The sequence below is a fragment of the Macrosteles quadrilineatus genome, unplaced genomic scaffold (assembly GCF_028750875.1).
Source record: "Macrosteles quadrilineatus isolate MER2022 unplaced genomic scaffold, UCM_ALF_1.0 Scaffold_2__2_contigs__length_208266976, whole genome shotgun sequence".
NCBI lineage: Eukaryota > Metazoa > Arthropoda > Insecta > Hemiptera > Cicadellidae > Macrosteles > Macrosteles quadrilineatus.
In genome coordinates this window covers 166,618,646-166,634,376 of record NW_026542595.1, presented here as the reverse complement: position 1 = coordinate 166,634,376, position 15,731 = coordinate 166,618,646, and the positions used below count along the sequence as shown (strand labels likewise).

Sequence of the window (15,731 nt, the reverse complement as noted above, 5' to 3'; positions counted from 1 at the left end):
TTGTCGGTTTATATTTTCCCACCACAATCAGGGGATGTTTCCCAAAACCCATCAGTTTGTCGAACGGCGGCGAATTCACACGACTAGTAACCAATATGGTTGATTATAAAAACATGGCTAGGCCCGCACGGGAACAATTTAAAACGGGCTTCTAATGAAGGGATGCGGGTTTGGAGGGATGGGGGTGCTAATTCCCCCCCCCCAATCCATCACCGCCCCCATTAATGTTCCCTCGAATTAGATACATTCGCCGAACTTCTACCGGAACCAACTGTCTTGAACTGCGTTTAAAACTTGATTTTAAGTTGGCTGTAATGTGACCGAAAGTTTTAACTTTGAATCCAAAATAAATTTTCCAACTCATCATCATCCAACCAAAACTTGTATTATGTAATGTGTCAGGTCCAAGAATAATCATGTAGATTTCCTACTGAGTTAAAATTTAGGAACAACAAATTACAACAAAATGTGCATTTTGATAATTGACTATCTAAGTAGTAAAATTATCATCAATTAACAACTAACAAAACTTGTTTAACCAAGACTACCCGATCACATTCTGTACTAAAATGTCTGTAACTTAGGCATGGTCATGGTACTTATTCATTTGGCTACTGTATTTAAAGTTATTGCAGTTGTTCCATGTTGTATCTTATTCTGTTGGTTGAAGAGTGAAATACAATACCCTACATTTTGAAAACTTCACAATCGCAATCGATGTAACACGTTACATTACATTTCTATCATACAGTAAACAAATCTTGGAACACCATTTAGTACAGAAAAAAAAGATGTTTTGGAATAAAAAGGATTCAGTGCGCAACCTGTTGTTTGAGTTAACCAACTGTTTGTCAGTAGTTACACGTTTGGCCGCTAGATCGTAGCGCTACTCTGGGGAGGCTGTCCACAAGATGGATCACCCTCGCGATTAACATTGTTAGGGTTAGGCTGTGCCGCGTGCCGTGCATAACCCCTTCTCTCCCCTTCAATAACACTACATGTGATCATTTCTTTTTGATTGGTTCTGATTGTTGGTGCCGCCATTTGCGCAAGCTGTCCCGCCGCTGTCGCTGCTAGTTACTGATAAATAATCGTCTTTTATCACGAATTAACCATTTTGCTCTGATTCCACGGACGTGATTTATAAATCGGAAATAATTGGCAAACGATACAGGGGGTTTCAAAGGGTAAAAAGTGTTATTGTTCGGTGGAGAATGATGAATTTGAACGTTAAAATGGAAAAGTTAGTCTAATCCCATGGACGTAGTGTTAAAATTACTTACATTTGATGGTTAGCTATTTGCTACAAAAAATTAAACTGTTTACTGTAAAATTAATCATTTCATACCTTTATCCTTGTTTGTTGAAAATAACAAATCAACAATTCAAATTGTAAAATAAAAGTAAAAACCCCAAGAAACAGTTACAAACATTCTAATATTTCATGATAGGCACTGAATTGCAGTAACATGTTTAAGACAAAAAATAAAATTTTTGTTGTCAATGATTGTTTTATTGTTATCTTATAGAATTTTAATTACAATTTCCCACTTTAACACTTTGTTGATTCACTTTTCCTCATTGGAAATAGTTTTATTGTGCATTTTTCCTTATTGAAGTTCAGTATTGCAAAAACTCTCCATTCAATTCCCTTCTTACATCCTTCCAGATACATTCCAATTACATCATAGTTAAGTCAGATTGTATTTCAAGAGTAGAACATTGTATCTATTGGTCTCAAAATTCAGGATTCAACATTTGAAATTTATTTTCTAATACTTACATAAATTATGTTCCAGACATATTGGCCAATGGAGAAGGAGAAGCTAGCAATGACAGCTCAAGTAGTGAAGTTTTGGACTCTGTTGACTCTGAAAAAGAATCCGCTCTGAATCTGGTGATTAAACTTTCTTTTTATACTATACGATCAAATTTAAAATGCATATCAACATCCAAGAAAATGAATGTGCAAAATGATCCTCAATTCAGTTGAAAAAATATTTTTAATAAAATAACACACTTTTAACCAAACCTATTCATCATGATGACTGTTTAATAGAGGATTGATATTAATAACAATTGTTTGCTCGTACTGTACCCATTTTTCACAGTATCTGTTGAATTTTCTTATTGATTGTGAAGTAAAGTTTTTAGTAAGATTTCTTAACTTGTTATCAAGCCAAAACTTAACCACACTATTTCTTTTTCTGCAATTTCTTTGATAAAACACTTAAATCTGTATCCAAAAGCAGATTAGATTTGGTTTGGGTTGTGGACGAGATTTATTCAAGTGGAGAGTGCAAAAGATAGAACATGGGTGGGAATGCATTGGACCGACTTCTAAATCATTTTTATGCCTTGCCTGCATCTTATGCCTCTGTAACTGCAAAACGGAGTTCTTGAGACATTTTGTCTTTTTATTTAACAAATATACTTTACCCACGTTTGTATTAATTAAAATTGAATTGAATAATTTCATGAGATTCAGTTTTAATTTTTTTTTTTTATTATTTCTACTAATATCAATGCTTAGTTATGAGTATTTACCCACTTCATGGCCCCCACAAGGGTGGGGCTGGTGCAACTCTGGTCACAGGGCCCGGGCCCTCAGAGGGCCCCGGCCTACCATTTTTTTATTTTTTTATTTTCCCCCATTGAAGATCACTTTACAGCAGATCATAAATTGAAGATAAAAATAGGCTAATATATATATTTTACAAAAAACAAAGTTTAATAATTTAAAATGTGTTCATTCTAGATTCTAAGCTAGTTTATATTTAAATACTAGGTGCGTAGGTGCGTATGTACTATACAACAGCAGAACAGCCAGCTGGGGCCCCAGTGGCCGGCCCCACAAACTCCCTCTACCCCTTCCTCCCGCCAGGCGCCTAGCCACTCCTACCTCACTCCTCCCATAATAAACAAAGTTTGGTTTTATAATTGAACTGATAGTTTCAAGAATGAATCCTTATAGTTATAAGTTAAAATAAAATTTGTAAATCATTGAAAATTTGACATGTAGGCCTACTATGTACCGTAGCTAAGGTGGCCAGACGTCCAGTTTTGAATGGGACAGTCCCGTTTTAGGGGGACTGGTCCGTCCCGACAAATCCTCTCGGGACGCTTATTTGTCCCGTTTTATCAACATTTGGTCCCGGTTGCACTTTTATGTATGGAATATTTCAATTAATTGCAATCAAGGTTATTTGACACAAACTTAAAAATTCTTTACTTTTGGAGTTTAAAAAATATGAAAGATTGTTATAATTTTGACCTAATAAGTTTCCTTCCCAATTCGTTCGGTATAGTTCTGTACTAAAGCATGGATTGGATAGCATCGGCATCGACAGCATCGGTCATTCTCGGCGTTACTCGTGCACATTCGTTTTTCTCCGTGACTACTCGTGCAAGTTCGGCAGCTCAGGCATCCACTCCCAAAAAATGTAGTATTGTTAAAATTCTTGATGAAATTGTCACTGAATAAAATATTATTTCATTGGTGTAAGCTGAACTCGATTTACGTAAGTTTTTTTCCTACTCCATATTACAAAGTACAATTATAGCAGTAAGATAGCCAAACCCTTTTACAGGGAAATAAAAAAAGACCAATTATTAATAGGCATGGATCTTTTGTGTATTGATATAATAGTTTTAATTGCTGAATTCCTGTAATTTTAAGTCTTATAAAAGTCATTGAAGAACTCTTTTCTTCCTTAAAAATGGCTGCAAAAGTGCCATTTACCATTCACAAATTTAATACCTAGATTGCCTTAAAAACTCACTAAAATACATGACATTTTCAAAATTTTCCCGGATCCCCCTACCATATTCCATACCCCCCGACCCCCCGGTTGGTAGGGGGGCCCGAGCCAGATCCTGGTAACAGGGCCCACAATTAAATGTGGGGGCCATGACCCACTTATATTGGTGTTGTAAAGAAAAGTACTTTGAATTAAATATATTGTTCTTTTAATGTAGTAAGGCTACATGTTCTTGCTTAGAATAACTAGGGTTACTGTTACTGAAAAGGTAACTTGTATGATTTGTATAAACTCACGTAAAGTAACCACCCATAAATTGTAACCCTAGTAGCACAAATATGTATTTTATAAATATTTTATATATTTAAAGTTGTATTTGATAGAACCTCGAATAATATATATATATAATATATCTTTAATAATAGTTTGATATATTCAAATATATATTTAAAAATATTCCCAAAAAGCAATGCAAAATATAAATTAAATATAAGTTTTGAATATATAAAATACATTCATAATATATATTGATAAAACAAGTATAGAATCTATAATATACATATTTTATATGTATATTTTTCCTATTAAATATTTAAAAAAAATATGTGTTGAGAATATTTTAAATATATATATAAAATATTTTTGAAACTATATTATATATTTAAATTATTTATAAATATATTTTAAAACACGTCAGATATTTTTATTAATAAAATAATATTATATTTGTAGAATATATAGCCTATAATCTTTTATAATTAGCAAATAAATAATTTGCATCTTTTTGTTTTATATGTGTCTATCAATTTATACATACATTTTTTGTATGATAATTGCTATTGTGAAAGCGTTAAATTAAAATTAAGTTAATAATAATACGTACTCTGAATGGTGTCACTCTATCATACACGTAAAGAAAAAAATAGCATATAGTTAAGAGGCAGTATACATGTTCGACAGCTACATTTGGGTCAAACGAAAAAAAGTGTTGATGGGTTTTACTTTTTTAATTGCAATATGTGACAATGAATGTGATCATAGAAATCTCGAATGATTGGCTAGAAAAGGGTGCTAGTGACTGGCGACCTTTTAAGAAACTAATTAAGGTTGTATATGACGTTCTAAAAATAATTATTTGATTTACATATGCCATAAATTACATAATATTTGTCATAGTATTTAAATTAATTTTTGTAGTTTACTGTATTTGTATTCGTGGAGACTACTCACTATTCACTACAGCACTATTCAACTCAACTACTTGATGCCAAAACAGATTAACAGAATCTTATTATACTGTAGTATCAAAAATATTTCAAGTATTGCAACCATTGCAACTGAGGGCCACTCTTTCACCATTTGAAAACTAATGCTAACAACAGTCACAAGTAGCTCAGAGGTAAGGTAGGAGGCTCATAAGTCGAAGGACCCAGGTTCGAGACCCACACGGGCCGAAAAAATTTTATCCAGTAGTATTTTCAAAATTTGTTTTTATGAACTATTTAATCAATTTACTCAACTGATAATTGTGTTTTTCATACTAAATCTTTATTATTTTGTGTTTTTATGTTTAGGCCCCATGGGATGTTTGGAAGAGATATTAAATACATTTTTTATTTAAATATTATTCACTAAAATATATTATTGGAACATATTTTTTTAATATTTAATAGATTCAAAAACATATTTTTTATATATTTAATATATTTTAAATATTATATAAAATTGACATTAATACACACTTGAGATATATAAAATAGATTATAAATATATTTATTCATATGTATTTAATATATATTTGTGCTACTAGGGAACCTACCTTTTCATTGGTACCGGTACTGGTAATCTATGAGAAAGTTAATGCAAATTAAGATTAATGTAAGGAACATAACTGTGTAGTACTCACAGTTTCTTTAGCATGAGGGTGTTAAATTCAACTTTGTAATTGTAATAAATTGTAACTTTAAAAAATTCACAACTTAACTAAGTACATACCTTTTATACAATCCATTGACTTTTGGATACTGAAGAAGGCAGCTCACGTATATGGTCCACCTTTAAAACTATACATAAAGTTTTCTATTGTTGGCTCAAATCAACTATATAGCCTAGATTCATATTTCTAAAAACGTCTACAATTTTAACATGGCACATGGAAATAAAATTATCATGAAATTATCCATTGGCAAAATACAACCATAACAATCCAAAAAAGTTCTTGGTTAGGTACAAGTTTAATGTACAAATAAATTATGGATAAATGATGGATCATAGTACATTTCCACACAATCGAGAGGTTGAAATTGTATTTGTTTTTCGTGGCTTAACACTGAAACGTACAATAAATATTTGTCTGCTGTAGGTTACAGAGACTTCGCAGAGACAGACGACCAATGGAGCCTCCAGTTCTCCGAGTTCTGGAGTCTCCAGCCAGGTGACGTCCAGTAACGGCTCGGCTGCTAGCGTCCAGGCCGCGTTGGCAGCACTGCAGACCGGTCAGCTGTCTCTCAACCAGGTGAGTTCAGGCTTGCCAACTTACCTCAACAACAAAAAACTCCACAACAATACAATAACATACAAGCTACAATACAATAGCAATACATTGGAACCTCAATAAGGAAACCCTCTATAACAAAGTCGCCCTTGATAACAAGTGCAATTTTCAAATCTCCTTGAATTTATTTTACCCCTGATCACATGTTATTGCAAACCTCAATAAGAAGCCAACCTTGATAAAAAGTCTTATTTTATAATCCCCATGAGAGTCTTGTTATCGAGGTTCTACTGTAATACCAAATTTTATCAGCTACCGGTACAGGTATGTCCCACTGGCTATCATAGTACTGTACAAAAAAACGAAAAAAATCAAATGTTGGCAGCAGCACATTCAGTGAGTGGCTCATTTACCTATGTTCTATTTAAATACCGGGAAAGTATACTTCAGTGTCGGGTTTTCAATGTTCCTTAGTACAGTCAACATGCAATCATATTCAGGTTTATATTTTTACATTAATGTCGCTGTCTCCAAAAATAATACCTCTTAGTGAAGTGAAATGTAAGCATTCATAAGCACTAATCAACCCTTTAACAACTAAGTTACTATAACAAGTCCTGATACTAATTTTTGTTTAGTTGATGAGCCTGGGGGCTGCGCAGGGACAGCAACTACTGCTGCAGAACCAACTGACAGGTCTGCCAATCCCCAACCTCGGCGCTGCGGATCTGCAGAGTCTGCAGCAACAACTGCAGCAACACCAGCACAATCTGCAGCAACAACTGCAGCAGTTTGTCATGTTCCAGCCAGGCGCAGGGGGACAGCTTCCAACTCAGGCGCAGTTCTTCCTTCAAAACCAGGTGGGAAGAGTTGAGATGAATTGGTTGAAATTGTTACTCAGATTGTTCTACAAAACAGCAATAGAGAGAGGTTTCTGCATTTACTAAGCGCATGTAAACTTAGTCAACTTTTCAATGTGTTTACGTTTTCGTATTTTCTTTACTTACTGCAGCAAGAGTTTGAATAAATCGTTCACTTTTCATATTCTACCTTTAATTTGTTAACATAAAATAACATCTGTTTTTTTAACTATAGTTCTGCATTCTAGTTCCATAACCATCGCTAAAATTCAACAAAACCAACTCTTGTAGCTGCTTTTTATCACTCCTGAACGTAACAGCCATATTCAAATTTAAAATAAATAGTCATATCTTAAACCACCTGAAATTTTATTTTGTATGGAGGGCATTTTGTAGTCGGACTAATTTTGGTTGACACCTGCATGCCGTTGTGCATCATTGAGTTCATTAATAACACATTTGTATAACTTGAATACTCTTTCATTAAATAAAGCTAGCCTCTTCTTCAGGTTCCACTTGTCATGAAAACTTTATTTCAACAAACTTACTGCCTCACACAGTAGTTCACATAACATTTACTCTCACAATACCCGTTAACATTTCTTGTTGCTGTTTGAAAATATATTTAGAGTTTGGATCAGGTAGTAATCCAATACTTACATGGGGGCTGTATTGGAATGTAAACGTGAATTAGGGACTAATGAAACTTCTTATGACTGTCTTCATTTGTAGACAAGCTTAAGCGGCCAGTGGCATCACTATATTCTGCTTTATCTTCTGGTGAGAGTTGCATCAAATTGATATCTACATTATTTACGATACCAGACGTCATAGAATGGGCGAAACGTCTAGTATTGAGTAAATATCCTAATGGAAACATTGTAAATACCAATTTGACACTGGAAGATCAAGAATGTAGTTCTTACTACTGCATTGATAACCTCTATAGTCTGTGGTAGTTTTGTAGTTTTTACTCGCTGCATGCTAAGACTTGTGATGGTTACAGGGTCTTCTATCTCATGGCTACTCCAGGCAAAATCTTCCATCTCCAAGAGTCTCTCACTCTGTGCAGGTACTTACCTTACATCACTATCTGTCTTTTGTTAGCTTATTGCATGAATATAGTTCAAAAATAAAAGCTGATTGCATGTGAATCCAGTCAATCGGAGGAAATATCGCATGTTTTTTTAGACTTTAGTCACATTCTTCTTGAAGAAGTTCTTACAGATTGCCATAAATTTTGTCTCATTCATATTCTCTTCCACGTAAATTTTCCTTGACACCCTAAACAAGAAAAAATAGTCTTATATCTTCATATTCCTTAAAAAGAATATTGTATTTACAAAGGGATATTTTGTTTTGTTTTTCTGAAAACCAGGACAATTTAACATCAAATGGCTCTTTTTGGAATCTTGGATTATTTATTAGAAATTTATTGGGTGGTCAATCATAAACTTATTGCAGTAAATAAAGTCTTACAAAGTCCATGGAAATATCTTGAAAGTCGAGAAGTCTTTGACCTCTAGATAAGCACGCTGATTTTTCTCTTGTAAAGTTGGGCTGATGGTTGTGTGTAGGTTCAGCAAGCTGTAGCTCAAGCAGCTCAGCAGCTACAACAGCTACAGAAGCAGCAAGCTGCAGCTCAAGGCTCTCACCACATCAAGAGCCCAACCTCCAGACTGCTGGATACTGAGGAAACAACAGACCTCGAGGAGCTCGAGACATTCGCCAAGACATTCAAACAACGAAGGATCAAACTAGGTCTGTATATTTCTGGTCTTTCCATTACGTTCATGTTGTCTTTAGCCGTAGTCAATTATTTTACTGAATAAAACTAAGAATTTGAATCGCAAATATCGCAAGTTTCCATGTTCCGTTCTCTTTCAGGTTTTACGCAAGGAGACGTCGGACTCGCCATGGGAAAACTCTACGGAAACGACTTTTCCCAAACGACAATCTCGAGGTTCGAAGCGCTGAACCTCTCATTTAAAAATATGTGTAAACTGAAGCCGTTGCTGCAGAAATGGTTGTTAGACGCGGACAATTCTGTGAATAACCCTAACTCGTTAAACAATCCCCTCACGACACCAGAGGCGATAGGAAGACGTAGGAAGAAAAGGACGTCAATAGAAACCAGCGTACGAGTAGCGCTGGAAAAGGCGTTTTTGCAGAACCCAAAACCCACTTCGGAGGAGATCTCGATGCTTGCGGACAGCTTGGGGATGGAGAAGGAGGTTGTACGAGTCTGGTTCTGCAATAGGTGAGTGGATGTGTCTAGTATCTATTCTTTATCATCTGGTACCACAGTCCATGCGAGCTGTCTATATCTGTAGCATGCCTCCAGTCTATTCCTCAAGCCTCCAGTTCGTCTTATACTTCTTGTTCGACTTTCAGGGCATGGGCTGTGGGGCCCGCACCGAGACTCCACAAATTCCCGTAAGTCTCATTTTTACCTACTTCAATTTCTTTCCGATCCGTTTCCTCTGTTTTTCTTATTATTTCATACAGTTTTAAGCGCTGTCTATTTTTAGTTTTTGTATATTTTTTTAGTTCAGTGTGGATTATGTTTCTAGATTACTATTTCTGGATTACTAGTGGAATGCCTGGTCATCAGCATCTAACACCTGCCAAATTAATGTTTAGCGATTCAAATAATTTGTTGAGATGTGTTGTACGGTATATATTAATCACAAAGAAAAACTAAAACAATGATGTTTAGAGGGTTTGACTCCTCCCTCTATATTTCCATAGCAGATGTTGTCAATGAAACAGTTGTAATATTGAAGTCTAATTTGATCTCTTTAAGTGTTTGCATTGCGTTAATTTAATGAAGCAATTTTTATTTAGAAAAACCCAATATCCTTAAGTCAAATTGGAATTCATGGCAAAAAAAAAATAGTTCATATTGAAAGTTAATATCAAGATTACCTTTTTCATTGGCTAGTCTTGTCAGGCTTACAGTTTTTCATTTATCAGTTTTGCTATCAATCATTATTTTCCTAGGCTTTTACAATCATTTTGCATGATTTTTAGGTCTTTTATTAAAATATTGTGAATAGATAGTATAAATAAATCTTTAGATTGTAACAATCAATTTGAGTTCAGGCAACATTTCATGTCCAGTATCCTCTACTGGTAGCTACAAATCTATGAAAAACTACAGATTTGAAATAAGGAAAAATATAATATCTTTTGACGTACTATTCAGAAGCATTTGTGTTTTACCAAAACATATTTAGCAAATGTTGTTGTTGGCTGCAAGATTTATGCAGTGAAAGTCTGTTCAACACGTCTGGGGTCAAACTTTACTTAGTTGGATGACAAAGATTTGATAGTTCTTAAAGTTGCATACTGTTGTATGAAGCCAGGAACCTAACACCGTCTCAGTATAAAAACAAAACATTGTAATCTATAAGAACTAAGTAGTAAATATAAGAGTAGTAAATATTAAATTAAATATAAGAACTACACTTTTACAACATATAAAAAATAGTTCCTGCAAATTAAAAAATAAAAGAGCACATTTTACACTTTTTGGGTGACTAACATCCAGTTATTCTGTCTATTCATGAAGATGGAAGTATTGTCACTCCCCATTAATAATGTTATCCCCACAAAGAAGAACGGAGAATAATCATCTTCTGTCAATATGGCTTGTAACTCTTCCTTGTAACTTCATGACCAAATTACCTAAAAATATTAAAACCCTCCATGATTCTTTTCTATGTACCTATTTATTTAAACTCATTTCAACCATTGCATTCTAAAAATTACCTCTCATATTTTGCATGAGTTGTGCTCGAACCAATCAAGTCAGCTGAATTATCTTGAAGTTTCATATCTATCAGGTGCTGGACTAGTGTTCTGTCTTAGTAAGGGTTCAGGGTTCAAATTCCCCCAATGACCAATGGTTCAGCTTTGTGAAAATGATCTTGTGGTTCAAGAGCTCCCTAAATCTGAAGGTCCACTTATAGAAAACAAAACTGAACTTAAGCTAAAATAGTTTCAACCACCTTCATCATCTTGTGTTTGTGATACACTACAGCTTTGGACTACAGTAATAGAGTCAATCTTCAAGTATGACGTATTAAGTGTTGACGGATCCAGGGCCGGATTTAGCATTTTGGCGCCCCTAGGCCCAAATGATTTTCCGCCCCCTAGTCTGGTCACAGTTAATTTCCTTCAAATCTCTATTTAAAACTATATCGTGTCCCTAGGCCTAAGATAATTGCTTGAATACCACTCCTCGTCAGATTTTTATCATTGCAAGTTACTGTATTTGAAGAATTGACTTGTTTAGCCTTAACAATATGGCGTCTTAAACACTTTTTTTTAGCAATTTTGTGCTTTTAGTAAATGCTCACGTTTGTGGGACTGAAAAAAAACAACTCAACCCTCCGATCATCCTGCAAAAAATCATGGCCATTGATTCCAATTTTAGGCCCAAAAACATGAACTCCATACAGTACGTGTACCATAGATTAAACATAGGTACTCCTTTAGTAGATTTGTCATCATTATGGATTAGCTGAAAACAATTATTGTTATTTAAACATATTTTATAAAAAAAACTATTTAATCATAAACCATAGGTCGTCTCCTGGTTATATTACAATAAATTAAAACACACATCATAGAAATAACCCTAAAATTATAGAAACAAAAGTAAGTCAAAACCAACGTCCAGTGTCACCAACATGAACTAGACGTGAACAAATTTGAATTTACAATGTGATAAGAAGTTGACTTGAGTTATGTGGTTACATTTAATCTATGGTGGTACTGCATCTAGGTTGTTATATTTCCAAAGCAAAACAGAGCAACATTCCGGCCAACCATACCGATCCTTAGGTTTGAGGAGAAAATTAAAGCATTAATGGTGCTTTGGAGGGTATTGCATTTTTCTAAAACCTATTGCAAACTGAGATTAATATTTTTTCGTTCATTTTAAAGATAAATTCATCATTTTTAAATATTCAACACAACGTATTATATTATATTTTAACTTGATCCTGCAGATTGTTGTAAATTAATCAAAAGATTAGTTAATAACTTTTGTTTTGTGAGTGAGGGTGGTAACAATGTCTAGCACGCTACGCATGCGCCCCTAATCACTCTGATCAGTAGTAGAGTAGTACCATATAGACTAACCAGCACAAGGGAGTATGTTTTATCTATGGTAGTACCTAGATTTGTCATCCTTATGGAACAGCTGAAGCCAAATTCATTATTAGTTCTGTACGTCCAACTGTAGAGGTTATGTTTTGTTTACAATTTGTTTCTTGTTATTTCAGTTATTTAAAACCTCATTTAACCAAATAAAACTATTTAATCATGAACTATAACTGGTTTCCTAGTTATATAACCAAATAGTAAAGCATACAAATCATGAAAATAACACTAAAATAATAGAAACAACATTTTGTCTACCCCAGCGATCAGTGTGGACGTACATGAACTAGACACAAAAAACAAGCAAAAAATTTACAATGGGATGAGGAGTCTATATCTATGGCAGTAGTTATATATCGATGAGTGGCAGTGCAGTGGCAATACGATGCGTACCGATCGGGCGCTCGTCAACATCCTACAGCCTACTCCCGTATAACCAATGTTTGTTACCAATGTTGTAACGAAATTGATGCGTAATTCTGAAAAATTAGTTTACATTTTCTAACAATTATTTCTACCTTTTAACTTCAGAATCAGAATGCTTTACTAGCCAGGTTTTTTTTTATCAACTATGACTACCTATTTATTTTTATTTTTAGATATAACAAAAAATCCTCTCGGCCTTGCGCCCTCTGGGAGCTCGCGCCCATAGGCCCGGGCCTACCGGGCCTATTGGGAAATCCGGCCCTGGACGGATCTCGGATCTGCCCAACTTGGATGGATAACTAGATGTTTGTGTCACACAGATTTATTCTAGTAGTCAAAAACTATAGTAGTGTGTTACTAACGCAAGATTACTTGACGGAGAATGGTAATTCAAACTAGTTCATCTTAAAACTGGATAGGTGTCTCTTGTGAGAAAAGCATTTTTGGAGAACACAACTAAAAGGCACAAGATGATAATAATTTAAATAATACAGATTGTAACAGTAATGTACTTGTAACATGAATTGTGATTATGGCTACCATTTTGCTGCATAGTTACTGTTAAATAACTTTGGGTTTTCTTTGTTCAGGCGGCAGAAGGAGAAGAGGATAAACCCCCCGACCGCAGCGATGGGATCGCCAACGTCAAACATGTTCGGGGCTCCGCTACATCCGACGTCGACACATTTACCAATGCCGCAGCAGTCTCCCTCCCCGTTGTCTCTAGTCTCTCCCTCCCCACACCCCCATTCTCATTCCCACCACTCGTACACTCCTCGCCCTGAATGACCATGGTACCACTCGCCGGTGCTCCAAGACTGACCGTGTAGAGTGGACTTCTAAACACTTCAAACTCAACACCACTCGTAATGTCACAAAGGTATCTTACTTGACTTCGTTTTGGAAAGCCTGTAAGATTTTTCCTTTACAATCTTCTTAAGCATTTAAGAAATAATGTTAACGTTGACTCGTAGGTTTGACAGGTGAAAACTCAAAACCCTTGGGTAATCTTTTTTATCATACAAATATATATAAATTCCACCAAGACTATATTGGAACTGTCCGTGCGAACTCAAGACAACATCTTTGAATTACATCTTATTATTTATCATCAAAGCCTAAATCAGGAGAATGATTGCATAGATGATAATTGATGAGTTTAATACACCCAGGTACAATTAATTGACTAATCCCCTTAAATTAACTTCATGTTGCTTAGTGTGATTGCTGAACAGGGATGAAGTAATTAGAGTATTAAAGAAATATTTGATCAACTTTAATTTACACAAGACACTTTTGCAAACTCTTGTAAACCTAAAATAACTTTTTGTTTCTTTTGTTGATTCACTGGTTCATTACTGTACAATGGAAATATTTTGAAAATGCTGTGGTATTATTTTTTATACCTTTATTGAATTCTGTTGAGACTCTTTTACACAACGTGTATATTATGAAATAGTGAAAAATCTTACAAAGGCTGAAAAATGAAGTCAATATGTTGTGATGTTCTGACTGGTGTTGTTCTTTTATATTGAAATTGATGTATAAACATTCCAAATATGTTAAATAGTGGATGTGCGAGTGCAATTTGGCGAAACTTAACTGTATACATAGTTATGAAATAGTAAAAATACAATTTATAATTTACCATACTACATGGGCAAGTATGGCAGTGAATGTACAGAACTTCCGTTTGTAAATATATATATGTGGATCCATCGCAGTGTAGCTTTGTCTATGCGTTCGACTCTCTTGTCGGTGTCGAGCAATGTAGAAAGTATGTAGATAGTTTTAAAATACGTCCAACATTTTGTTTTACCACACACATTCCATGGAGAGTATTGTTTTCAGTTTTTTTGTTGCAATGTAAGACCCATTTTTATTTTCAATCTTCAGCCATTTTATTTCATTTATTACGATTATTAGTTCCTTAATCTTGTTTAATAATGTTGAAATGTCAGTTAGCGATGTCATTATTGTGAATGTTTCAATGTTGGCTGCTAAAACAGACTGTTGGATGTGTGGATGTTTATAATGTATCTTGCGTTAGGAAAGTCGCAGGCACAACTGGTGTTCCAAAGATTCAACAATTCACGTAGAACGTTGATGATCTCAGATAGTTAATCTCCCTTCTGTGTTATCCAAAATGTATAGAATAACATCGGTTGTTTAATTTCATCTTGCAGTCTTCCAATGTCGTGAGGAAGAACGGAAAAGAAGTTCCTAAATCACAAGAGATTTTTTACACATTATAATAGAAGTATAAACACTTTTTAGAATAGTGTTAACTGTTTTGACGTGTAAATTTTGCAATCAGTTTTTGTAATATTCTGTTACGTTTCTAGTTTTGTTTCTCCAAAGTATTATTTCGATGCTTGTTTCAACTGAGAGGACCAACTTTATAAATAAAAGTTCCTATTTGTCTAACGACAAACGCGTAGTTTTGTATATTTAGTTTATGTTTATTTTATTTATACGACTGATTTTTGCTTCGTTTCTTTGTCGATTAATTTATTTTTCCACTTTTTCTATATGAATGCTCAGATTTTTCAATTATTTATGTCGGTCGATTCAACTTTCTGTTAGCGGCTTTATTTTACTTTCGACGAAATACTTATATTTTGGACATTTATTGCATATTAAATTATGTTTTCCACAGTTTTTGTTTTATTTTATTTTCCTTTTGCTGACCGGAAACAAGGTACCTTGTAGTTTTAACCTAGCTTAGATCCCTTGTAATGACTTTCATTCGTCTAAATTGTTTTCACTGGTAACATTACACTTTAGTGAGGTATCAAATACATGTGTATACTCAATAACTCTACTGGAGGAAAGAAACTTGTTGTATCAACATTTTCCTTAGACGTATTTAATATATGGTACAAGTTTTAAGGCTCAAGAGATCCAGAGAGCATATTTCAAAACTAATAATTTTATGAGTCAGAAAAAAATAACAATGTTATTTAAAAATTACATTTCAAATTGAGTTAATTTGAATACAGTTGAAAATTAAATGTA

At 34.3% G+C, this 15,731-nt stretch overlaps 1 protein-coding gene across 2 annotated transcripts in view; it reads left to right on the top strand.

Annotated features, from left to right (window-relative positions):
* LOC128986481 (POU domain, class 2, transcription factor 1-like) overlaps positions 1-15,487 on the top strand; it is a 90,247-nt gene extending 74,760 nt beyond the window's left edge. The window contains exons 8-15 of one of the 2 annotated variants that reach the window (XM_054406878.1): positions 1,800-1,897; positions 6,124-6,276; positions 6,894-7,115; positions 8,122-8,187; positions 8,693-8,876; positions 9,003-9,375; positions 9,510-9,551; positions 13,304-15,487. In XM_054406878.1, the coding sequence (XP_054262853.1) occupies positions 1,800-1,897; positions 6,124-6,276; positions 6,894-7,115; positions 8,122-8,187; positions 8,693-8,876; positions 9,003-9,375; positions 9,510-9,551; positions 13,304-13,502 (1,337 nt within the window). In that variant the 3' untranslated portion in view covers positions 13,503-15,487. The remainder of the gene's footprint in view (positions 1-1,799; positions 1,898-6,123; positions 6,277-6,893; positions 7,116-8,121; positions 8,188-8,692; positions 8,877-9,002; positions 9,376-9,509; positions 9,552-13,303) is intronic. The other variant, XM_054406879.1, reaches the window with a different exon arrangement.
* Positions 15,488-15,731: the final 244 nt, after the last annotated feature.